Here is a 26,398-nt window from a genome sequence, read left to right as displayed (position 1 = left end):
TCTAGCACGTCTACCATCAAACAAATGCCCTTGACTGAAACCAACAATAGTTGCTCCCATAAGTGAAGGCCTTTTGTCATCTATCCTCAGTGGAGACAGGTGGCTCCTATTTCAGTGGGGCAGTGAATCTGCTCGGGGTTTCAGTCAGACCCAGTCAGAACTCTAAACGAGCTATCCAAGGTGCTGAACCCATTTCGGGGAGTTCTGACTGAAGCCCAGAGCAGCTTCACCTCCCCACTGAAATAGGAGCCACCAGCCTCCACTGTCTAACTTCCATGGATGCCAGTAGCAACACTCCCATTCATGTCGGTAGCCGGCATCCCTCTGCCGATCCAATATCAATAGAGGCCATAAGGGGACCCTGGCATTGGTTCCTGCGCAGAACCATCCCCGGGTATTTCGAGGGCTTGCTGCTGCTGGGGCTCAGCTTTCCCCGAGCTGCTCCGTTGTCTCCTAAGACGAGTCCCACCTGCCGGAGGCCCAAGACAGAGAGACTCCTGTGTGCTTCCTTCCTTCTGTTGCACGTCCTCCTGGGAAGGTTAGTGCGTGGAGAGGGGGTGCGGGGAGGCTGAGCGAAGCGCCGAGGAAACGGTCCCCCCCCCCAGACCTATCGGGGGCTGTCGACAGGCACAGCGTGTGCTGCGCTGCAGCCTGATTTTGAAAGGGAGGTGTGTTAACACTCGGGTGGATGCAACGGACAAGGCAGCGTTTGTATACATGAAGATGATCAAAACGCACTAGGCAAAACCAGGCGTTCCTGATTGCGGCTGCCCAAACGTACACGTTAATTTTATCTGCGTAGTGCTGGCCTCCAGTGCAAGGTGGTGGTTGTTTACACATTTCCAATGTAGGGCCCAATCCGAATCAGAGCCCTTGCGTGGGGGCCTTGCCGTTTTCCCCTTTCTGGCTGCTGCTCCTATCCTGACCTCGCCCGCAGCCCCTGCGCTGCAATTTGCGTTGTCCAAAAAAGGATCGATTATTTCAACGATTCCTTTTTTCAGCAATGCAGATTGCAAGCGCCCACGGCCAGATTCAGAACCCACCGCAGCGGGGGCAAGTGGTTAAAGATCCCTCCCTCAATGCTAGGGTCCCAATGTGGATCGGGCCGCTGCGCTGATAATTTCTATCCCCCCACCCCACCTCAAATGATATTCTTCGCACTATGCAGAAAAAGGAACGTGTGGTTCCAGTTCGACGCTTAAGTCTCCCGAGCCCCAGTCCGACACTTAAGAATGTAATGCAGATGAGAGAATGAAAATATGCTCTGAGTAAACATGGGGTGCAGTCCTAGATTGGCGTCGTAGACTGGGACCAGAGGGACCTGGGTTCAAATCCTCTTAGCCATGAAACTGATTCGGTGACTCTGGGTCTGGGCCACTCTCCCTCTTTCTCTCAGCCTAATCTACCTGAGAACATAGTACTGAAAAGGAGGGAAAGAAAAATAAGTTCACACCCTGACTTCAGGGGGACTTAAAAACCACCAAATATGTTAACGATGAAAGCCTCACAGTGCGATCCTATGCGTGTCTACTCTACTCAGAAGCAAGTCCCACTGTACTGAATGGGGCTTACTACCTAGTAAGTGTGTTTAGGATTGCAGCCTGCAGCCAAGGTGGGATTGACAGATATCAGAGTAGACATAGTCAGGATTGTGTCACGTCACTGCAGGACCGCCATCAATGTAATCTGGTGGCTTTTTGTGCTGGCTTTTAAAAGCCTGCTCAGGTGCGCAGGCTATGCTGGTTGCCATTAGGGGGGGAGTAGGAATTTTTTGATCTAAAGCCTAATTGGCTGGTAGCCTTAATTTTTTTTTTCTCCTACTCAGTACTATCAGCTAGGGCTGCAATTGGACGTTAGGGGTAGCAGTGGTTTAAGTAGGCTAACTGGTCACAACAGGCAGGCAGTGTGGGCAGGGAAAGGTTCAGGGAACATGGGTGAGCACCTTGGGGTGACTTTAAGGCAAAAAGGGGGAACCTGGTACCTGCCACCTAGGGTCTTGGGACTTGGGGTGGGGAAGGATTCCCTTTGGGGGCTTGAGTCACCCATCTAGTTTTGGGGGGGTGACTCAGGAGGGCACCCCTCGACACCTTGAGATGTGCCAGGGGGTGGGGGCAGTGACTCTGATGCCTCTGTCCTAGGGCTGGGTATGCTCACCCCGTAAGATGGCAGGGTCCCACACTGTCTTCACTGCTGCAGATCATGTCATTAAGTTGATGTTATATAATAAAACTGTGGCCCAAGTTTACCCAGCCTTCTGTGTGTCATCTTCTTATTTCCAGGTTTGGCCACACAAGTGTTAAGTCACTGCAGGAGCACCATCAGTGTAATTCAGTGGCTTTTTATGCTGGCTTTAGAAAGCCTAGATTCCAATGCCTGCCCAGGTGCATGTTCACAGGATCTTATTGGAAGAAAATAATAATGCCCTTAGCCTGTTACAAAATGGGAATAATAGTGATCCATCTGACAGGGTGTTGTAGAATCATAGAATAGTAGGGTTGGAAGGGGCCTACAAGGCCATCAAGTCCAACCCCCTGCTCAGTGCAGGAATCCAAGTCAGAGCATCCCTGACAGATGGCTGTCCAGCCTTGTCTTGAATGCCTCTGGTGTGGGAGAGCCCACCACCTCCCTAGGTAATTGGTTCCATTGTCGTATTGCTCTGACAGTCAGGAAAGTTTTCCTGATGTTCAGCCGGAATCTGGCTTCCTGTAACTTGAGCCCATTATTCTGTGTCCTGCACTCTGGGATGATCGAGAAGAGATCCTGGCCTTCCTCTCTGTGACAACCTTCCAAGTACTTGAAGAGAGCTATCATATCTCCCCCCAATCTTTTCTTCTCAAGGCTAAACAGGCCCAGTTCTTTCAGTCTCTCTTCATAGGGCTTTGTTTCCAGTCCCCTGATTATCTTTGTTGGCCTCCTCTGAACCCTCTCCAGCTTGTCTGCATCCTTCTTGAAATGTGGTGCCCAGAACTGGACACAGTACTCCAGGTGAGGCCTAACCAGTGCTGAGTAGAGGGGTAACTTACTTGTGAAGGTAAGCAAGCTATTGCTTTTAAAGAGCCAAGCACAGTGGCAGTGCCTTAGGTTCATAGCAAGAAGGAATCAAGCAGCAGCAGCTACAGTTGGAGCTTTTTAGGCACTTTCTTTATGGAGAGGGTGCTCACAGGAACCCAGCTGTTGGTGCTGCTACTGCCTCTTTACCTGGAATTTCCTGGGACAAGCTGTAACAGCAGAGGTGGGTCTGTCTGCATGTCTTATCTACCCAGACAACATCCAGGGAAACTTTATGGTTGGGAGTAGGTACCACAACAAGCCACAAGCAGACACCTCACCTTCTCCATGAAGGAGAAGTGCCACAGGACTTCTTAGGTTAGGGAACAGTTATCAGTGTCCCTGTTTCTCCCCAGCCAGCATCATCAGCACCCGGTTCCTCTCCATCTGGCCCATGAATAGCACATGTGTGCTAGACTCAGCTTCTAGGACAACCCCAGTAGCCTGATGTTAATATGCATGTGCTAATTCTGGGCCATCGTTGAAAAGTTGCAGGAGACAGGGAAGTTGGCATCCTCTATTTTTGGCCAGTCTTAAGGATCTTTCTTCCATCATTAGGTTACCATCAGCAGGCAATCTGAACACTGCTGTGTGTGCAGGGGTGGGCCATTAATGGAATATATGGTCTACTATGGTCTATGAGCAGTGACAGTCTGAACTAAGAAACATTCTGTCTAAAAAGCATGCTTCTAGAAAAACTAGGCTGTTGGGAGTTTGCCCAGTGCTTTCCTTGAGATTTGGGTCTTCAATTAGCATTAACCTTAATATAAGTGTGATGTGGAACTGTGCTTTTATGAGGTTACTAACAACTGTTAGAGCACAAGGGGGCAAGGTAGATCTGGAGCTACTGGTAGATCTCCCGGTGATTTAGTAGGATTCCTGATTCCCAATTACTTAACAATAGCAGCAACAAAATTATTCTGCTGAACTGAAACGAGTTTGGAGTAACCAGGAGTGGATTCTTGTGTGGAAGGACTGTGAGGTGTTGAGTTCGGGTGCTCTAAAACAAAGTAATAGACTCAGAATTCTTTAATTCTAATGGTATGTTTTCTTCACCAGACTCTGGTTGGCAGATTTCAGAGATCTAGTTAAAAATAAAAGTAGATACCACAAGCTTGAAGTCTGCCCCCCTCCCCGCTCCTGCATTAGAGAGCCCAAGCTCCCTGCAGCTGTTTATATCCAAGGCATTTCAGGCTTTGGAGAAGGCCCACAGAGTCACCATCCCAGATTTCTGAATTTGCTTTCCTTGCTCTTTGAATCTCTTGTTTGTTTGTTTATTACATTTCTGTACTGCCCAATAGCCAAAGCTCATAACTAGACACTATGGAAATGTTCACAAATTAGCTGTCTCCAGCCAGCTTCCCTGATAGATCTCCACATCCTTTTCAAAGTTTCCAGTGTAAAGATGAATAGTCTGAAAAAATCAAAATACAGTATTTTCAGTGGAGACAACTCAAACATTTACCTTCAGCTCATCCAGTGCTAGGTCATGGAGTGAGGTCCACCTATTGATGATGATGATAACTGATTGATCAATTGATTGATACCTGACATTTTTATCAAGGTACACATATGGGTGAAACAGCCCTTAGCAAACATAGGCATGACATATGATTTGCACATTGCTACTTGAATAAAATCCACTTCCAGCATCTGTGCCAAGGAATAATGTTTTTAACCAATGGATTGGCAATAACAGTTGTGGTACTATTTCAGATGTACAGGTTTCCTCCTTCAGAATGAAAATAATCCCCCCTCCATCTTATAAATGAATACTGGTGGACCTTGTCAGGAGAATCTGAAGTAAACCTTGTCAGCACATGAGATTATAGAGAGAGCCAAATAATTATAAGGAGCTGGATAGAAGGGTTGGGGACAGGGGAAAGAGAGTTGGGAATGAAGGATATTGGGAGGTATAGAGACAATGGGTGTGCCTATATGGTTTATAAATGGAAATAGGAGGATGGCAGTCTGAGGACTTTTGTATTTCCTTCCTTCTCCCACCAACAGCGTCTTGAACTGCCAACTAAACGTATTGTTCTTTACTTTTTATTTTGCAGCTTTATTATTTTGTAGCTATTATTGATGCTCACTCATGTGGACAACCCACATATACAAAACATGTGGTGCATATTTGCAACACACATAGCACAGACAAGTATGTACTACACTTACACACACACACACACACACACACACAGACCCCTCCGGGTGATCCCTGCATGTACCTTATAAAGAGATAAGTCGTGGTGAGTGTGTGTGAAGGGAGAAAGCCAGCCGTGAACCTGTTCCGTTCCGTTCCTTTCCTGAGAAATGAGAAACAGTAAAATTGAAATGCCACAAAAAAGTGCTCATGCCATTTTCTGTGTAGGCCAGCTGATGTAGATTTCACTGTTCCAGAATCAGCAGGTTTCAAAGGACACCCGGACACAGACTGTAGATGATGACTAACCTACTATGTCGTGATTATTCAGAAGTAAATCCCCCTGTATTCAATGGGGCTTATTCCCTATTAGGTGTATCGTTCGTTTCCTTTCTACCTTCTGAAATAACATTAAAGAAGAGCCTCCTCCTGTGATAATATAGGAAAAAATGGCAACAACGACCCACTTCTCTTTATCTCCCACGTTTCCGAACGAGGCTGAACTTATTTTGCGGTTCATCTGAACAAAGTACTACTGTTCCTTGCCCCCTTCCCCGGCCAAGACCAGAGGAAAGCAAGCGGCCCCAAACCAAAAATGGAGTGAAAGCTGCCCACCGCCTTTTATTTGCTGCGCCAGTGTTCCTTGAAAGTAAACGAACGCCACTGAAATCACCGGCTCTTGTTTCCTTCCAGGGAAGACGCTCACTCAGCGCAGTGCCTTGGAAGCCCCTTTGACATCGATTGCACGCTTTCTCAGGCGATGCCTTTGAGATCGAGATACGAAGGGATTGGGGATCGAGGGGGGAACAGCATCTTCGAATGCCTAGGGTCGCTTGCATCGGCTTCTCTGTGTGGCTGCTTCCAGCGAGCAGCCTTTGAATCGAAGAGGCAGCATCTGCGCCCGCTGCTGCCCCCGGAGGGCGCACGGGCACGCGCGGGAAGCGGGGAAGCGCCGCTCGTTGCCCCTTCAACTGGGCGAGCCGAGGGCTTCCGCAGCGAGTCTCGACAGCCGTCGGGCCAAGGGAAAGCTCCGCCCCGTGTCTCTCTTGGCCACGCCCCGATCCCGTCTTGACCGGTCCGCGCGAAGCCGTCGGGTGGCTGAGTCGGTCCTCCCGCCCGCCGGCTCTCGCACTAAGCCGCGGCGGATTGCCGCTGCTAGTGTGGAGCTGCTTGCTCGTCCGACGCCGCGGGCCGGGAGGAGGCGGGCTGGACACTCGCAGCCGCGTCACTGACGCGCCGCAGTCTCCTCCTGCGCTTCCGCCGCCGCCTCTGTCTGGCAGGCTGAAGAAAGAGCAAGCGGCCGCGACTCCTGCCGGCCGGCTCGGAAACGCCGCCAGGGAGTCTCAGCGGCAAAGCGCGCTTGGTTCGGCCGCTGGGCGGGTGGAGACGGGAAGGGACGCGAGAAGCGTAGCGTCCCCCGGAAGGGGCAAGGGGGCTGCAATCCTATGCTCACTTGCCCCGATGACCACAGTGGGGCTTACTTCCGAGTAGCTATGCATCGGATCCGATTGTAAATGATGATGTTAACAGCTGGCGACGTCGTTTTAGCGTTAGGCAAGCGGTCTATAAATTGCAATTCTGAGCGGGAGAGATATTGGGGAAGGGATAATGGGGAAAGGGTGGACAGTGTCTGGAGTTGGTGCTGCCGGTATAGTCAGAGGACATCGCAGGCGCAGCACTTGGCTGGATTTCAGGATTCTTTTCTCCCCAGAGTACCAAGACGAAGAAATATTTGCCGTCTCTCAGCAGGCGAACTCGTCTTTTCCTCGTCAAGAAATGGGAAGAGCTACAGCAGCAACAACATGACGAAACAGGGAGGTTGATCTAACGCCTGGCTGGGGTTGTTGAAGTCATTGAACATAAGAAGAGCTGGGCTGGATCAGACCAAGGCCCATGTGGTCTAGCATTCTGTTTACACAGTGGCCAGCCAGCTGCCTGTGGGAAACCCACGAGTAGGGCATGAGTGCAATAGCGCTCTCCCACCCACGTTCCTCGGCAACCGGTGTACACAGGGAAGCTGCATCTGATACTGGAGATATCCAATGTTACTCCTACTTAGAGAAGACCTATTGCAATGAATGGGACTTAAATTAGTCATGATTAACTTAAACCCCATTCATTGGATATAATCCATTGGGATTAAGAAACCTAACAGTGCATGGGGAGGAGGACAATCTGCAGCCCCAAAGGGGCGCAAATCCACATCCCATTGGAGCCTATGGCGCAAGTTCCATTGATTGGAATGGCTTTGAATGGACACCCAAAGGTGGTGCAGTCCAATTTGTTAAGCAAGTGGATGGGTACAAAACGATGTTCACTGCAGTCTGAGTGGGCATCGTCCAGCCAAAGTTCAGCCCATTTATGCCCTACTATTGATGACAACTTCAGACCAGTCTTCCACAAGCCGGCACCGTCCAGCTGTTTTGGACTACAACTCCAAGAATTCATGACCTTTAGCCATGCTGGCTGGAGCTGATGGGAGCTGAAGGCCACAATATCTGGAGGGCAGCAGATTGTGGAAGGCTGCTTAAGACCCTTCCCTTCAGTTTCAAAATGTTTCCCAGGCAGCTCACAATTAAAAGAAGAGGAGAAATGCACATAACTTTCTCATTTAAATATCAGTAGTCGTGCAGCCCAATGCTTTTACTTGTCTGTGTCAAGAATGCTCATTTCAGCATTGGGCCACGTGAACTGGGACACGAGCATACATATTCGCAGCATGCATATTGCAACATGCATATTGCACCCTCCTCAAAACTTTGTTAAGTTTGAAGGTGGAAGCAGTCTAGTGTCCTCTGTTATTATTTTTACTCTGAAGCTTGCCCGAGCTGTCTTGGGGTTGACGCTGGCTGTTTGCTGAACCCTCATTCCTTCTCAGGCTATCCATTTGTAAATAAATCAGATATTACAAAGACCCCATTATGCTGCTTTCTTCTCTATGCTTACTTGGGAGTAAGCTCTATTGAATTCAGTGGAACTTCTTTCTGAGTAAACATGCATAAGATTGCATTGCCTCCCGTCATGCTGTCTGTTCCCAACAAAATTTACCCTGCAAAGGCTGTCTCAGCCTTCCCCAATCTGATGTCCCTCAGAAGTTTTGGACTACACCTCCCAACATTCATGACCATTGGTCATGCTGGCTGGGGTTGATGGGAGATGAAATCCAAAACATCTGGAAGGCATCAGGTTGGAGAAGGCTGCTCTATTACTATTGGGGGAAGGGTGTGTGAAAAAAACTCTGTGAGGTTTGGATGCTGACATGCTGTTACCAGTATGCAAACCAAAATAAAGTGTCACCTTTCATACTTGTGTCAGTGAAGGTTGACAAGAGGGATCGATGTTGATGGATAGATAGATAATTAGGAGGAATGTATATTGTGTTACCAAGACATTATACTGAGGCTCTTCATACTCCATCTACATTACTAATTATAAGTCAGCAGCACAGTATTGGTGGGTATATCTAGCACATTAGTGGCAGATGGTAACCCACCCACCCCAGAATTTTTTTCTTACATGCAAAAAGTGTGCAAAGATGCCATTGCACAATATTGCCTTACAGATTTTTTTAGAACCCAGTAACATGCAAGGCAAAATTGCACTCTGAGAACTTCGTTTGAATATTGATTATGTCCAACTGTACTCAATTGTACTACAAACTGCTTACAAACTCCTGATGTATGTGGGCATTGTTTTCGGCTATCCTGTTCCAAAGCTAAAAGCAGCAGTAGTCAATCACCATGGCAAAAAGGGGTTTGCTGATCTGCAACTGCACTGTAACATTTTGTAACAATACTTTAAAAAAAATGCTATTATGTACTTGCACCAAAAATGAATTAAAATATGAGCTATATGTTATAATTCTTTATATCAAAGTTAGAATACCACTTAGGAGGAACTTATTTCATTTGAGTTCTTATCTCCCCATCTTCAGACTTTCTTTTTTTCTTTTCCCTTGACTTGGGAACTCTTTGCTGGTCAATTCCTGTTAATCGTCACTGTATATTGTTTTCATTTTATGTATATGGTTTATTCTATGGGGAAAAGACAGTTACAATCTAATAAAATACAAAGTTTTAAAAGCCTGTGTAGGCTAATGGCAAGAGTGTTGCAGGAAAGGTAATAACAGAAATGCAACACTTAAGCAAAAAGATGTGGGAAAAGACACCATCATCAGCCACATCACTGCCTGAACCACAGAACACTCCTCTGCAGAAGGCTAAACAATACAGAGCAATGCCAGTCTATCTAAAGAAGAACAATGTTGTAATCCTGCCCGTTTGGTGAACCCAAACCTTAAGTACATTGAGGCTTCATACAGGTGTTGATAACCCAACAGATTGCTTAAATAGGGTTATATACAGCTCCCAGGCAAGGCTACAAAAATAGGCCTGGGGGCTACAGCAGTATTTGTCCTGGTGACAAGGTGTGGAATCTGCCCCTCCAAACGTTGGACTCCAACTCCCACCAACCACAGCCATCATGGTCAATGGTCAGGGATGATTGAAGCTGAAGTCCAACAAACAAATGGAGGGTCATATATTTCCCACCCCTAGCACTAGTCTAAGGTAAGAGAGGCAGTGGGGAGTCTGGTTGGGGTAGGCTAAAGGAAGGGGTGGGCAACTTGTTGCCCTCCAGATGTTTTGGCCTATAACTCTCATAATCCCTCACCATTGGCTATGCTGGCTAGGACTGATAGGAGTTGTAGGCCAAAATATCTTGCCCATCCCTGGCTTAAGGGTACCATGTACAGTTAATTCACTATGCCTCAATACAAGACGTTGTTTGATACTAAAATTATTTTCACAAATGCACATTTGAGAAAAATGGGAAGATAACGAGGAAAACATTTGAATGTATTGGTTTTGGAGTGATGTCATCTGGATTCTAAGGAATAATGTAATAAGCAAATGTTTCTATTACAGAGGAAAAAGTTAGACAAACTGTTCCCTCTGTAGGACTAAGGTTACTTAGGGTGCAATCCTATGCATGTTTAGACAGAGAAAAGGCCTACAACTCCCAGCATTCCCAGTCAATGAGGGCTGGAGTTTTTACATATAGTGAGCCACTGCAGGGATGTGTCTAGGAGGGCTTAAAAAAATCACTAGTACTCCCAATTTCCTAGGTACATTCTCCATTGAAGTAGTGGGTAAACATGGTAAAGCTGAAAAAGAAGACATGTATCCCTTGAAGAAGATAGCTGGACTTTGTGTTACCCTGACAGTGAAAGCACTGCTCCTGATATCAAGACACATTCGACTTTCTCATGTCGCCAAGTTAAAATTGCTTTATTTTCTGAACCTTTCACAGCAGCTTCATCTCGATCTACTGGGGTTTATTGCTATAGTGCAGCAGCAACGTCCTTGTTTATTTTGTAGTTGGTTTTTAGATGTGATCCCATTTTAACTGTTAATTGCTTTGCAGTGCAATCCTATAGATGTTTACTCAGAAGTACGTCTTACTGTAAGACTAGTAACCTATGTTTAGAATTGTAGCCTTATTGTATTTGTCCTACTTGAATTTTGTTTCAAGCTGCCTTGAAAGCTATATGCAGAAAAGCTGCCTTTTTTAAAAAGCCAAGATAGCATATTGAGTATTAAAAAAAATAAAATCCAAATTCCTTATTAGTGTAATGCCAACCTAAGATTACAAAATATATACAAACTTTTCAGATCTCCAGATTTCTTCAATATGCAAGATGTTACAACGGGGGGAGCCTGACTTGATGGTGAACTTACAATGTCCGCATATTTAGAGTCCCAAGATGAAGTGGGGTTCGAAGGATTGTCTGCAGATATTCAGATTCTGCTCCGCAGGACATATGGAGGTTACAAGGTTAGACCTGGAGGTGCTGATAGGGTTACTGGGAGTAAGAAAGGGAAAATAAATAAATAAACAAACAAACAAATAAAAATAAATAAATGACAAATGAACGCACATGTATTGGGCAAAACAACTTCAAGGCCCTGGTGCACAGTCTAACGAACCCACCCTTGAGCAGATAAGGAGAAAGCTGAGCGGTGGGCTGGTTTTGCATTTCCACATCAGGAACTTGTCTGCGAGGGAATTGACGTACCGGACGATAAAGGACGAACACACGGGACTGAGGTTGCCGCTTCTATGAGCGCTGCTGCTTTTGCGGAGTTCTTCCTGCTGCTGAAGCTGTTCCTGTTCCTGGAACAGGGGAAAGAAAAGAAGGTTGCACTGGGCACCGGGGTTGGTATTCTCTGCTTGGGCAAGCAGAAAAGAAAAAGCTCCCCTCGCCCCGACTCCTCTACATGGCAGGGAATTTCTGGCAGAGCTCGCATTAGTAAGCTATTCTCGTTTCTTTCTCGCAGGTCTGGATGTTTCCCGGGTGGGAGGTGAAGGTTGTACGGATTGCCGGGTCCGGACAAATAAGGGGATGTAAAGGGAGGAGTGTAGTAAGCTCCCTCTGTAGAACTGAGTTTGGTGAGGATAGGTAATGGGGATTTGAGTACTGCAGCCTAGTGCCCTCCAGATGTGTTGGACTACACCTCCCATCCTTCCCAGGCAGCATGTCCAATGGGCTGCATTATTGTGTTTAGTGGGATATTACTTCATGGGTAGACAGGGTGTGCCTGGAAGTTGGGGATTTAAAAAATATATAGGATGTCTATTCCAGGACTGTTTTTAAGAACTAGAATGCTTCTTTAAACGTGGCATGTTTATTATGACTTGTGTGCCAGAAAAGCTATCTGCTGTTAGCTGAAGAAAAGAGAACTAGACAGTGTGTTCTTCAGATTGAGCATGCATTCTATTTGCTGATCGTAAAGTATCTGTGATACCAGTAATGTGATATTTCATGTAGGACCAGGTGCTTTTGACATAATAAAAGTGTGCAGCCTGGTGTGTTATATGGAACTCTGTGCTGAGCCCCACCAAAGAGTTTTGTATAGCTAAAAAGAACCTCTGACATGGCCATCTTGTCTGCACTCAGCAGTTTGGTTCAATAAAATATATCATCTTGCCTATTTTGTGTCTTATACAGCTTATGCAAACTATCCTTAACCATTTTTGCTTTCATTTTAATTTGTTCAAAAGTAAAGAAACAGTACTTACTAAACTCACATGGAATTGCAAAATATGGGATGTTCTAATATATATTTGGGTTAGGTATATGAGGAGGAAGGTAGCCTGTTTGAATTCATAATTTCCCCTTCTTTCCAGAGCATTTTAGCACTTGCATACAGCATATTTTGCAGAACTAAATATTGCTATACTTTCCCAAAACTGGGTTGGTAATTCCACCCCATCATCTCCCTGCCCTCCCAAGGAGTTTAAGGTGAATGAGGCATTGTGATATTATAATGCTAGAGAATTTGCAACAGATAACTGATAGTAACAAGTATCAGTCATGAAATGACTTGACTCAAATTCAGATACTTAACAAAGTGAAGGTGCATCTTACAGGTTAATGCAAATTTGAACCTTCAAGTAGGGGGGAAATAATTTCTCTGTCTGGTAATAATTCTCACTACTGCAGCAGTCAGTTTAGTTCATTTTGACCTCTTTTTGTGTAAATTATCACTGGCTGAATTCTAAATGCATTTATTTGTAAGAAACGTGTCCAAGGAGGACATCATAAGGTCTGGTTGTTAATGCTTAAATAATTACTAAAAGATGTGGTGCATACATTGGCTTATTAACAGCCAGATACCAAGACTTGCTTCACCATGAGACTAAAGCCTAAGTTGGAGAGTATCCAAACACTACACAACCATATCATTGGAAACCATGATGCTACAGAGACGCTATTTGTACAGGCATTACAGGCAGAAAGGCTGAACTGAGTATTTAGGACTAATGTGTCTGTATGCTTTTCATAGTCTTTAGGGCAGTCTTCCCTAACATGGTGCCATCCAGATGTTTTGGACCACATCTCCAGAATTCCTGACCATTAGCCATGTTGGCTAGGGCCAATGGGGGTTGAAGTACAGAACATCTGGAGGGTACCAGATTGGGGAAGGCTGATTTAGGGTATGCATGCCCCAATTACTAACCAAAGTTCTTGAGGCAGCTTGCAATATATTTAAATACAACAAAATAGACAACCTAGGCAGGGCATAAGTGCATACAAGTTTTTCCCTAGATGTTTCACAACTGCCACTCTGCAGCTGAATCTCTGGGCCACAGCAGATCTCATGTGAAACAATCCTGGCCTGGAAATGGCCTACAAAGCAGCCAGATGTTAGTCTCTCATAGGCTAGGGTTTCCATACTGTGCTGCTGGTGATATCTCTTACAGCTTTTGGCTCTGGCAGCAGACACAAGAGGCTCTGGGGGAACAAATTAGTACTGAGTACCTCTTATGGAATATTTAGGAAAGCTTGTGTCTTTGACATAAGGCTGTGTAATGAAAGCTGAAAGAAATGTTGTTTTCTGTTTGTCTGTGGTAGGTTGCTAGTCTGTTTGGTGACTATAACCTAAATTGTTCTGAAAATTATTCCCCACCCCCACCCCTTTCTTCCTTTGTAGCTTACAATGGATTTTGGATAAACAAGATCTGTTGAAAGAACGCCAAAAGGACTTAAAATTTTTGGCAGAAGAAGAATATTGGAAGCTGCAGATATTTTTTACAAATGGTAAAATGGTTTCAGATCTAACTTGGCCCATTGATGTTCACTGTGTGTGTGTGTGTGTGTGTGAGTGAGAGAGAGAGAGAGAGAGAGAGAGAGAGAGAGAGATGGTTGAATGAGTCTGTGTTAATTTCTCAAAATACATACAAATTTATCATAAATTAATCTTTAGAGGAAGGGTCTATTAGGCATTTAGCGACATGAACACTTTACAGGCCTTTTACCATGTTTCCAGAAGAAGCCTTAATGCAGCTTAAATATGATATTGTTCAAGACTGATAGTTTTCTCCTAAAGTTAATCATCTGTTTTCTTTCTGGGACCTTGTGCATGCAAAGCATGTGCTCTACCACTGTGCTTTGGACCCCTACAATATGTTGACTTCATACGACAGTCTCGCAAATACTGGTTTAAAGGCAGTAACACAATATTTGATCTATATGTCATGTGCACACAGTATGAAAAGATGGGACTTTTAGGGAAGCTGAAATTGACTAGCCTTCAGATAAAGTCTACACCGCCCTCCTCCTAGTGTTTCAGTTCAGAACTTGGTCTTTCTCAGGTCCAGCTGTGATACTGGGGACTTGCTGTGATACTGACAAGGGACTTCTCAACCTTTCAGCTTCTCTATAGGCCGCCTCTCTGCAGAAAGAGCACTGATCATAAGCAGAAGGGTTACTACCAGTGCATGGATTGGAGTGTGTGTGTGTGTGTGTGTGTGTGTGAGAGAGAGAGAGAGAGAGAGAGAGAGAGAGAGAGAAAGATTCTGCTACTCATCATCCCTGATGTCATGGATGCTATCTATTAAGTACTCATGATCCTCATGCAACCATATGCCAGCCAGTATTGTGGTATGAGTACTGGTAACATGTGATATCCTTGAAGCATTTTCTTGAAGGCTAAAACCCATGCACCAATTGCTGCATAATAAAATGATAATCAGGTAAATCTTTACAGTTCAGTTCTGCAAGATAGTGAACAATTAGGCTATCATCTAGAACAGTATTTTTGCTTAATTTCAGTAGTTCTTGTGTTCTGAAAGTTAAGCATATGATTAAGGGCGCAATCCTAAGCAGATAGACTGCCGCCTCTGAACTCTGAGGCAACCGCCTATCCAATGCAGGGCAGGAGAAGCATAGAGGGGATCATTCCCTTCGTGCTTCTCCTGTCCTGCATGTTTGGCTAGACAGCCGACATTGGATGTGTTGTACCAGCATTTCCGCCCGCCCCGGATCGCCCCCCGGAATGCTCTGCACTCCTCTTGCGAGCGCAAAGCATGGGGCTGTTCCGCACTGCCTGCGAGGCAGCACAGAATTGCGGGAAGGTCGGTTCCTGGAAAACCAGATATCCTATGGCCATCTAGCTGCTGACTAGTGGCCATAGGATTGCTCCTTCCATGATTTACTGTATCCATCAGAGCCTACAGAACCAGGCTTTTATAAACAAAACAAAACTAAATGCTGTGACTGAATGACACGCAGAAAGAAATGCGTTTGACATAAATGGAGTTTAATTCTAAGTAAATATGTATAAATATGTGTAGATTCATGTGTGGGGAAGGCTTTGTTTGCAGTAGTTTAAATTATTTTTTAGAAAAGTCTTGTAATGGAAGAAGGCTCAGTGGATACGTGGCTCAACCACACTACAAGCGAGAAGGATCTTGGAATTGTTGTCGATCACAAGCTGAATACGAGCCAATAATGTGATGTGGCTGCAAAAATGGCAAATGCTATTTCGGGCTGCATTAATAGAAGCATAGCTTCCAAATCCCGGGAAGTACTAGTTCCCCTCTACTCAGCACTGGTTAGGTTTCATCTGGAGTACTGTGTCCAGTTCTGGGCACCACACTTGAAGAAGGATGCAGACACGCTGGAGAGGGTTCAGAGGAAGGCAACAAAGATGATCAGGGGACTGGAAACAAAGCCCTATGAAGAAAGACTGAAAGAACTGGGCATGTTTAGCCTTGAGAAGAGAAGACTGAAGGGAGATATGATAGCACTCTTTAAGTACTTGAAAGGTTGTCACAGAGAAGAAGGCCAGGATCTCTTCTTGATCATCCCAGAGTGCAGGACACGGAATAATGGGCTCAAGTTACAGGAAGCCAGATTCCGGCTGAACATCAGGAAAAACGTCCTGACTGTCAGAGCAATACGACAATGGAACCAATTCCCTAGGGAGGTGGTGGGCTCTCCCACACTGGAGGCCTTCAAGATGAGGCTGGACAGCCATTTGTCAGGAATGCTCTGACTTGGATTCCTGCATTGAGCAGGGGGTTGGACTCGATGGCCTTGTAGGCCCCTTCCAACCCTACTATTCTATGATTCTAAGGCATGATGAGATATAAAACAAACAAGGAAAAGTGTATCTCAGTTTTAAAAAGGTAAAGGTGTCCCCAGCCAGTCGTGTCCGACTCTAGTAGGGATGTCAGAGAATTTCTCCACGAATCTCGGGGAGGCCGAATGCCAGCGCATTCGGCCCCCCGAAATTGGTGGAGAAACGGTCTGCCCCCCCGCCCCCCCCCCCGGGACGGGGCATACCTTGTTCGAATGTCCCTGGCGGCGGCGGCTCCGGCGGCGGTTTGGAGGTGGTTCAGCGGCCGCCGCCATTTCCAACTAAAAAGAAAAAACAAACAAACGTGATAGGCTACGTAAATGTTTACATAGCCTATCATGGCTGACTTTGAAAGAAAAACAAAAAGCGCGTATGCAAATGGCAGCACCCATGGGCGCCGCCATTTGCGTACGCGCTTTTTTTTTTCTTTCAAAGTCAGCCGTGATAGGCTACGTAAACATTTACATAGCCTATCACGGCTGACTGGACTGCAGGGATGCAAACGGCGGCTGCTACGGCTGCCGCCATTTGTGTCCCGGCAGGAGAGGAGGTTTCGCGGCCGGAGGGATGGGGCGCCTCCCCCCCGGCCAGAATTTTGGGGGTGAGGGATGGGGCGCCTCCCCCCCCGGCCAGAATTTCGGGGGGAGGGACGGAGCGGCTCCCCCCCACCGCAAAGCAAGCTTCGGGATCAGGTAAGGGACTTTCGTCCATCCCTAGACTCTAGAGGGTGGTGCTCATCTCCATTTCTAAGCCAAAGAGCCAGGGCTGTCCGAAGATGCTTCTGTGGTCATGTGGCCGGCATGACTGAACACCGAGGTGCACGGAACGCTGTTACCTTTCCCGCTGAAGCGGTACCTATTTATCTACTTGCAATTTCTTGATTTTGAACTGCTAGGTTGGCAGGAGCTGGGACTGAAGACAAGAGCTCACTCCGTCACGCGGTTCTCGGGTGTCGAACTGCTGTCCTGCCGACCTTCCGGTCTGCAGTTCAGTGTCTTAACCACTAAGCCACCGCAGTCTGTAGCTCAGTTGGCTCTAATTTTGGAAATTGAGGCTTTCTTTCTTTCTTTCTTTCTTTCTTTCTTTCTTTCTTTCTGAATCCTGATGGTAATAGATTCTGTAAAACCTGATCACAGTGTGTAAAGATTTCAAGTTTTTGCATAAATGAATCTCACTTAGATCAGTTGTAAACGTGTCTCAACATGGAGATAACATATTTTTGCTTTTATAATTCATCAACTAAGAACAAATTAACAATGTTCCAGTCATCAAGTGATGAAACTGCATATGTGAACCAGCCATATGTGTATTTTATGTTTTGTATGACACCTGACACACCAAAGGTATAATAATGATGATGGCAATAGTGTGTGTGTGTGTGTGTGTGTGTGTGTGAAAGATGTGATACATATCACATTTCAAGTACTCAAAATACTTCTTAGTAATCCTTACAACAACATGGCAAGATATGGTGGAGGTCAGGTTAACAGTGGTTTGTGTAAACCTGCCTAGTTAGTTTGCTATACAAAACATAAGGTACAGATAATGCTGCATTAAGATTATCCCTAGGGACCTCCTGGTTTTTAGTTCCTATTCTTAACCATTATCACAGCTCTGTGTAAAATTAAGCTAGGAAAGATAGGTAGTGCTGGATGGAGAATGCTTGCAAAGTGCTGCTAATTGTTGTAGCCTGATACTCTTGATATCTTGTATGTACTCTGCAGATATATCCTTTGACTTGGCATACAGCATGTATTGATAGCATTAGAATGTGGCTTCAGGTTGATCGCAGTTGTAATGGCTGTTTCTTGAGCCAGTCATCTTATGTGCAAATGCTTGTTTGGCTGTCAACCCTTTAAAATCTGTGCATAGACGTGTGAATTGAAATAGCAGAACTTGCAGTGCTGTTTGAAAATGGCAGAATAATTATATAGCACTGCCATGTCCAGATTATGAATGGATGAGGGAATTCAGGAAAAATACCAACTAATCACCTTATGTTTCATTCCATCATTCTGTCCTTCCACCTCTGCTTGGTATCCCAGACGGATGTTTCTAACATGCTTGACACACCTCCTGTGCCTAGAAGGCCAAATAAGAGCTACCTGCGCAGCTGACACCAGGGTTACGTCTTGGCCAACTGGCAGTCAGAGCTTGTGATGGAGCAGCTGATGAGTTCCTCTGGTCTCTCTTCCCCCTGCACCCCACTCCCTTTCCCTAGACTAAATATGTCATACTTCAAACACCTACTGCCTCTGCCAAATCCAGCAACTATGCTGATTCTGACAGCTTAATTCATTGGACAAATAACATCCATTCTGTGATGTGCTTAAACATTGCAAGCCAGTGATAGTTCAGCTAAGGGCTTCTGGGCCTCCAAAAGGCACACCATGTAGTTCTTAAACCAGTGACAAGTTTGAAAATTGCACTAAGTTGCACATCATACAGCAAACAGTTGCCTTTACTGTATTGAGGTACTACCTACACATGCACTACAAGCCTCGTCTATCCTTCATAGAGATGTGACGAATTTGATGGGACAATCTTTAGATGGTGGAAATAAGTACCATCTGTCTGAATTTGAACTAGTTTGGTTTAGGGCATAATCTTGCTGTCTGGGGAATGCTGGGAGTTGCAGGCCTTTTCTCTGTCTAAACATGCATAGGATTGCGCCCTTAGAGGGTAGTGTGTTGGAATTTACAGTGGGGTTCACCTTTTAGTCCACTTAGTAATCATGGGGAAATCACAGGCCTAGTCAGGATATATATTTCCTGGCCTGCTAAACACATTTTAGCATCTGGGAACAATAATTGGGACCATGTGTTCCTCCTTTCCTTGGTACACCAGTCCTGGTTAGTTTAAACTACAGTTATAATCAAATGTCAGTTTAATATTTAGTGTTATGTGGTTTAATGTCAGTTAACGAAACAGGATCTTAATCCATACTTTCATATTATGGTTTAGGAATATGGGAATTATATGTCCCAGGCCAATGTGTCATGGTCTCAGTTCGCCCATCTGTAAAATAATGTCATTGACGTGTCTTGTAAGGTTCCTGAGAGGCTGAATGAGCTAAATCTGATAGCTGCAGTTGTATGTACGCATCTGTAGATGAAGAAGTAAGTTTCATTGAAATAAGCAGGGCCTACTTCTGAATAGAAATGCAGAAGATCAGATTGTAATGCTGCTGCAGAAATGTTGGAAAAATAATAATTTTACAACCCTATGGAACATACTTAAAGCACTTCTGATAAAATGCAAGGTTGAACTTTGAAACTTTAACTCAGTTTTGTTTTTGTTTGTAAGCTATCCAGGCCTTAGGTGAACATCTGAAATTAAGGCAACAAGTTATTGCTACTGCTACTGTCTATTTCAAGAGGTTCTATGCCAGGTAGGACGAAGAGCAATGATAGCAGAAGAACATTTTTTTTTCTTTTAACTTTTAACAGAAGATAATACATTGTCTTTATTTCTGTGATACAAATCTTTTAGATTGATAACAAATCTGCAAAAACATTTTAAAATTTATATTATCACTTTTCAGGTACTCCCTAAAAAGTATAGATCCAGTACTTATGGCTCCCACATGTGTGTTTTTGGCATCCAAAGTAGAGGCAAGTAGACTTTTTTGCTTTATTGATAAGATGGAGAGAGGGAATAGATCTTAACCCTAAAAATAACATTTTAACTTGGAAGACTTGGTGACTTCATTTTTCCATGTCCTGCTGAGAGAGAAGATCCAGTGGTGCCAATTAAGAGTAGTTCATTATTGTTCTAATCTGTCATATTTACTGAGTTTCTGGCTTGGCTTCTCTCCATCCTAATGGATGTAGGAATTTAGCAGAGTAAATAGCACTTCTCCCACCAGGGGTTCCTGCAATATATTTTTTTCTATGCCTCCTTCATAATTATGGTTGTTCTGCTGGTCATTTATACAAGCCTATTGATGGCCTCTGTCCCTTGATCACACAGGGCTTGCCCTGAGGGTTGTTTTTCTTTCCTTGTGGTTACAAAAGTCTGGCATTAACAGGGTCATCCTGGCAGCATTATTTCAACTGACAGATCCTGTTGAAGGAGAAGAAAATAGCCTCTTTCTCAGACAGGGTCGTTATAACCCACAATGTTGTTGTAACTATGGTAGGGCAAATGGGGTAAAGGCAGAGACCCTTTTCATACCAGCTCACCGTGGGCTACTGTGGAGTTGGGCCATCTGAATATGGAAAGTGCCCTTGCTCTCATTTCAAGGGAACTCCGGCCCCTTTAACTAATCATAATGATAAGCAATTTGTCTCTTTGTCACAGTGTGCTTCTAGTGTGGTGTACCATGCAGTATGATTTAACTTATTTTCTTGTTCTAGGAATTTGGAGTGGTTTCAAACACAAGGTTGATATCTGCTGCTACTTCTGTATGTAAGTGTAAATTAAGCCCAGATAAAATTGCTGTCTTTCACAGGTAGATATCATCAAATACTGCTTGCCATAGTGATGCTATATAGAGGAATAGTATGGAAGCTGTTGTTGTCATTTGTTCTTTTAATATACGGACTCCTAAAATTTAGTTTTCAATCCCAGCAGAGGTGAAAATGAGTTTGACTCTTAATATCTGTGATACTTTATTAAGGTCTGTCTTGTTTAGTTGTTTGTTTGTACATACATGATAGTGGAAAACTAATTTCCATCAGGAGGTGAATACTTCCATGCTAGTTGAAAATTCAAGAGAAATACAAGCTTGCAGAGGCTCGTGAATATTTTCTTAAAGCTACTTTGACATTATTTTTTCCCCTTTTGTAGTATTCTGAAAATAAAATGCTTTAAAAAAATGCCCTGGCCCTTGTAATGCTACCTCATTCATTAATGTTTTCTGACTGCTCATTGCAGCTGAACTCTAATCTCAAACGTTCATATGCTTCAGTAGACATAGTTTCCTGTTATTCTCCTGTGCTTTTAAATGTAAATCACTTCATTCAACAACTACTGTTATGGCTGGGATTAGGGAGCTGAGAGAAAGATCAGTACATTGGTGTAGTTTTTCTCACTTATAAAAAATGCTTCTTGATTTCATTGCAGTGAAAACTAGGTTTTCGTATGCCTTTCCGAAGGAATTTCCTTATAGGATGAACCATGTAAGTATGCTGCATAAGCATGCCGTTGTCTGGAGGGATATGGATAATCTTAGCACTGCCTCTGTCTGTCTGTCTGTCTGTCTGTCTGTCTGTCTGTCTGTCTATCTTCTATTTATTTGATTTGTACCCCTCCTTCCTACCCAAAAATGGTACTCAAGGCAGCTAATGGCACTCGGGTACCTTCCCTGATGCAGGCTTGCAGACAGCTCCCTCAGTGCTCTCGCAGCCCCCTGCCCCACCAATTATTGTTTTAAATCTTTCTTTTTTTTAATCCTGAGAGACCAGGCACATTGCAAAGCACCAACCTCTGGCACCATCTGTCAGGAGTGCCCTAGCTGCCTCTTGCAGTCCCCTCCAATAGCCAACTCAGGACACAGACGACGAGGATTCTTTCCATGGCTTTATTCCTTTATTACTTTATGATTCTTACAGATACTAATCACTAGTGACTAAGCAAGGAACAGCACTGGGGAAAGATAGCAGAGTAGCCTAAGCTCCCAGTAAGGCAGTTGGTCCCCGTTTGAAGGAGAGCTGCGGGAAGACTCTGAACTTATGAGCTATGGAGAGATCCTCCCTCTTTCCCTTGGGTCCTCGGGACGCAACCGTTGTTTTAGCGCCAAACAAGTGGAGCACCTCCTTTTGGCGCCCTCCATCTGTTGCCGCTCCCTGCGTCTGCGCCGAGCGTCCAGCAAGCCCCCCTCCAGCGCTCTCTCACTGCCAGGGTCACTATCTATCCCAGGAATGCTGGCAGGAGGAATCTCTGCCAGATGCTGTGCTTGTGAGAGATGAGCGAGCTCCTCTCCCACGGATTGCTGTTCTTCCTCAGAATCAGAACTGCTCTTGGGCTCTATGGGCTCAGTTTCCACCCTGACACCATCTTCATTTCCCCAGAACTCCTCTAGGCTCTGCATGGGGCCTAGAGGCATTTTTGGGAAAAGAAGCTGGAAGCTGGTGTTTTGCAGTGCGCCCAGGTGCTCGGAAAGGTTTACTTTTAAAAAGAGAAAGGGGCAAAAAAGAAATGGGGTGCCACCGTTGCTGCCTGGGGAGCTGGGAGGAGGAGGTGGGCGTGGAGTGCGGGTGGCGGAGCTATCCCCAGGGATGAGTTGGGTGGCAGAGAGAGAGGGAGTGAGTGTGTGTTGGGGGGACAAGATAAATTAATGGGCTTCTGTGAAATTGATGTTCTGTTGGAGCAGAAAACTAGGTTCAGTGGAGTGTTTTTGTCTTTTGAGGGCCAGACTCCACCCATGCCTTGTATTTGGTTTCTTGGATGAGTTCCTTGCTGAGTGTCAAATGGGTGTTTTGCTGCATTAGCAAATTTTGTGAATGGTCATGCCAACCGATGCCATCCATTTTGTGATGGTGCCTATGACACTTTTCTTCAAATGTGCCTATGGGCCCAAAAAGGTTGGGGGCCTCTGTCTTAGTATATCTGTTCTGAATTATAAATTAGTACCACCACCATAACACATATTTATTTGGTAGAAAGCCCCACTGATTTTTAAGTGGAACTTAGTTTCTAATAAGTGGATTTAGTATCATAGCTTAAGTTGGGATGGGTAGATTGATGTAGTTCCAGTCTGTTTCTCTTTCCTTCCTCTGTTCCTTCAGTCTGTTTCATTTTGTTTCTATATAAATGTAGAGATTTTTTTTAAAAGTGCAGGAAAATGTGTTATTTAATTTACATTTTTATGAGGTGGCACAAAGGTAAAAAGATATAGCGGAGGGAAAAGAGAAGAAAGAACAGAAAGGAAAAGAAAGGAAAGGAAAGGAAAGGAGTGAGATGGTAGTTTACTGTCTTGTGTGGTGTGGTATTTTCCAGTTGTATTGACACATATCTTTTATTCTGCATTTAGGTCAAGGAAGCTATTCCAAATTGTTTGCAATTTTTCCTCTTTTTGTAATTTAATGAAGAATATATTTTCATGGGCTGCCAGTGCAGCCTGTGTGAATCCAGCTGTCAGTGCTCAAGGTGGTTTTGGATTTCCAGTGTTACAAGATTATGCGTTGGCTGTCAGTGTGGCTCGGGCAAACCATACTGGGTTAACGGTCCATCTTCTATTATAAGTGATTTATCTAGGCTCATGATGATTCTTACCTTAACTTCTGTCCAGAAGGGATCTGTGATTTGACATTTCCATAGAAGTGGTGTGAGGCCAGCTTGCCCACATCTCCACCACCTATCCTCTAGAGTCATGCCTAAGCGTCGGAAGTGAACTGCTGTCTGGTGCGCTCTGTACATGATTTTTTTGTTGTATTAATCTCAGCCTAATATCCAAACTGGAATATTTGATTGCAGCGCTGCTTTCCAGTGTGGAGGTTTTAATTTTATTGTTAATTCTGTGTTCCATTTGACCCTTATAGGTCTAAGCTGGGGGCTAACGTTCCTGGATGGCAATGTATAGGAATTTGTTGGTTGTGTATAATGCTGAGAACTGTTGTGCTTGTAGAACAGGGTGAATTATGACTACCAGCTGTAGCTTCATGTGAATGATGTGCATGTTATCTCAGTCATACCTACAGTCATAACCACAGTTCCCCAGCTCATCTAGTTTTGTTTTTGTGGACTTAAGTTCCAAACATGTCTTCCTTTTTAGATAAGACATATGATTGATCTTACTAACTTATTTTTATACCCTTGCAGATACTAGAATGTGAATTCTATCTCTTAGAATTAATGGTAAGTCCCTCTGTTTACTTACTACTGCATCAGTTTAGTTTTATATAGCAAAAGTATCCTGCCTTCTGCACTTGAGATGTAGGGAGCTGCCATCCATGGCTTTGGCTTTCCATTCTACAAATCTGTAGAGCTGTGCCTGTGTGCACACACCACACATTCAGCAAATACATGACGCAGGAGCAGGATCATGCCCAGTGAGTATGCCACATGTTCAGTGTTGAAGTGGCTAACAGGCATAATTCTTTTTCTTCTCATGTATTCACTGAACACAGTGTGTGGGGAGTGGGGTAGGGGAGAGAGAATAGTCTGTGTTCTGTAATCATCAAGGAACTGTAAGAGCAACTCAGAAACCTTCAGATTGACCTGGTAAACCTTCAGATTGACCTGGTAACAACAGGCCATGGTTTAAACAACCCATGGGTTGTCATGCACAAGTGGAAGACAGCAGGCACACTGCCTCCTGTGTGCCCATCACTCGACTTTTGATGAACAACTTAATGATTGGTTCGTTCGTAAGTTGTTAGCATGACAACTGAACCTGGACACTTCGGGTTGTTCATGAGTTAAATAGCCCAAAATTAACCTACAATTTGTTCTAAACCCATGAACAACCCAAAGTGTCTGGGTTTAGACATCATGCTAACAAACTATAAACGGGTGTTCGTAGGTTGTTTCTGAAAACCAGAAGCATCTCACATCCCCACAAATCTTGGGTAAAATAGCCCACAATTTGGTGCCAGATGCAGCCATGATGTGTGAAGAGCCCCACTATGTCTACACTGGTGGATTATTTTCCATGTTTAAGAGGATAGCTGCCCCAGTACATTCTTGTACTGTTTCTTGGGCATGTGAAGCCCATATATGCAATAAGCACCAAAAAACTGCTTCTAGCCTCCCGTGATGAGAAACAGGCTGTGGAACTTACACACAAGTGGCTCTGTTGAAGCAAAGAAGCCCAGCATGCCATGTCAAATGGTAAGCTGTATCCTGTCCCTGTCAGTGCTGTGGCTTGTTGCCTGAAATGGCTCGTTGGGCCGCCTACCAGTGAGTAGATCAGATTTTGAGAGAATGTCATAATAGAGGGAAACGTATGAGGAACAATGTTCCCGTCTGTGTTCATTCAGTCTTTATGAGGAACATTGTTGGAAAGTTAGAGGGGAGCCCTTATCTGAATGAGGTGTGGGCTGTGTTATTTCCAAGATGGCCTAGGACCTGTTCTGGGGAAAATAGTTGACTTGGACACACCCAGACTTTGATATTGGAAGTGAAGCCTTGAAATGCACTGAATAGCCGGAGTCCTAGGAATGCAGAACAGTCCTGATTAACTGTGTTTCGTGTGAAGCCATACTGCGATCTCTGCTGAATGAGATACATGTGCCATGGCTTGTCATAGGTATATGATATATCATATGCTGCATGATGGGTTCAGGGTTTAGATAGAGTGTATTCTTTGATTGAAGCAGTGGTGAAAAGCTCGCTGTCATCATCTTAAGGGTCTGATCCTGGAAACAGAGGAGGCATCCTTCTGCCTCATTCTTATGCTGGATCTCCTGAGCCTAGGCCAGCCTTCTCCAACCTGGTACCCTCCAGATGTTGTGGACCTCAACTCCCATCAGCCCAGGGCAGCATGGATAATGGTCAGGAATTCTGGGAGTTGTAATCCAAAACATCTGGAGGGCAGCAGGTTCAGGTAGGCTGCCTAAGCAGTAAGGCCTACACAATTCCTTTTTTACCTCTTCCAAATTGCATCGCAAATGTTCCTTAGGAAATGAGTATTGCCATTTCATGCTAATTCATAGTTTAGTTCAGCCATCCACAGTCTGGTGTCCTCCAGATACGTTGGACTACAGCACTCATCATCCCTAGCCACCATGGTGATGCCATTCGTGGTGGGAATTGTAGTCTAATGTATCTGGAGGGTACTGGATTGAGGAAGGCTGGTTTAGTTTATGATAGTAAAGAAAGTGAGTTAAGATTAGGGTTATAAAAAGGAGTGTATATGAAAGTTGAGTTTTTTCCCTATACAGATATTTACATTCTCAGCATTTGGATTCATGCCATTATTCAGTTTGTGAGAAGTACTATAAATAGTTGCCACAGTTTTATCTTAAGGATTTGAGGAACTTAACTTTTATTGAAAGGGATCCAGATCAAAGAACATAAGAATCCTCTTTCAGATCATGTTCCAGTGTCCCATAAATCTTTCTCTGGAAAGAGATACACTCTTGACTGCTGTGTACATAATGTACAGCTGCTCTTCCAACCATTCTACTAACCAGTGCAGGGAACTCAGTCATTCTTCTTCAAAATGGTCACTGCTTTTGAAGCATTTGTTGTGTAACAGCCACCTTAACTCTGAAGTCTTATGAGACTAATACAAAGAGCCAGAGAGGTGCAAGCCCCACAGAGTAGATATCTGGGCTAAAATACTCTGGTCCCAGTGTGCCTGAGGCAATATGCTGTAGAAGACTTGGGATGTTAA

The 26,398-nt window shown here is 44.6% G+C and overlaps 2 protein-coding genes across 3 annotated transcripts in view; one reads left to right on the top strand and one right to left on the bottom strand.

Moving 5' to 3' along the window:
- Positions 1-4,308: 4,308 nt before the first annotated feature.
- Positions 4,309-6,690, bottom strand: LOC146359370 (uncharacterized). The gene is made up of 4 exons (XM_084814729.1): positions 6,645-6,690; positions 5,807-6,464; positions 5,277-5,354; positions 4,309-4,462 (listed from the first exon to the last, which is right to left on the bottom strand). Exons 1-4 carry the CDS (start codon positions 6,688-6,690, stop codon positions 4,363-4,365), a joined length of 882 nt encoding a protein of 293 aa, XP_084670855.1. The 3' UTR covers positions 4,309-4,362.
- Positions 6,691-11,404: 4,714 nt separating this feature from the next.
- Positions 11,405-26,398, top strand: part of CCNC (cyclin C) — a 21,613-nt gene continuing 6,619 nt past the window's right edge. For both annotated transcript variants that reach the window (XR_014786637.1, XM_084827177.1), the window contains exons 1-7: positions 11,405-11,501; positions 13,687-13,793; positions 19,423-19,507; positions 19,661-19,730; positions 20,475-20,526; positions 21,184-21,239; positions 23,881-23,916. Coding sequence is in view for 1 of the 2 variants with exons in the window: in XM_084827177.1 (XP_084683303.1) it covers positions 11,470-11,501; positions 13,687-13,793; positions 19,423-19,507; positions 19,661-19,730; positions 20,475-20,526; positions 21,184-21,239; positions 23,881-23,916 (438 nt within the window). In the remaining variant the exon portion in view is untranslated. The remainder of the gene's footprint in view (positions 11,502-13,686; positions 13,794-19,422; positions 19,508-19,660; positions 19,731-20,474; positions 20,527-21,183; positions 21,240-23,880; positions 23,917-26,398) is intronic.

The sequence above is a fragment of the Heloderma suspectum genome, chromosome 1 (assembly GCF_057233095.1).
Source record: "Heloderma suspectum isolate Gila_16-S chromosome 1, 16-S_ref, whole genome shotgun sequence".
Lineage (NCBI taxonomy): Eukaryota > Metazoa > Chordata > Lepidosauria > Squamata > Helodermatidae > Heloderma > Heloderma suspectum.
This window is presented reverse-complemented; position numbering and strand designations above follow the sequence as displayed.

Coding starts and splice junctions, on each gene's coding strand:
- LOC146359370 (XM_084814729.1), bottom strand. CDS start 6,690: ATGCATAGCTACTCGGAAGTAAGCCCCACTGTGGTCATCGGGGCAA. Junction 6,465..6,644: donor CACTGTGGTCATCGGGGCAA/GTGAGCATAGGA, acceptor TCAGCCTGCCAG/ACAGAGGCGGCGGCGGAAGC. Junction 4,463..5,276: donor ACGACTTATCTCTTTATAAG/GTACATGCAGGG, acceptor TGATTTTTTCAG/ACTATTCATCTTTACACTGG.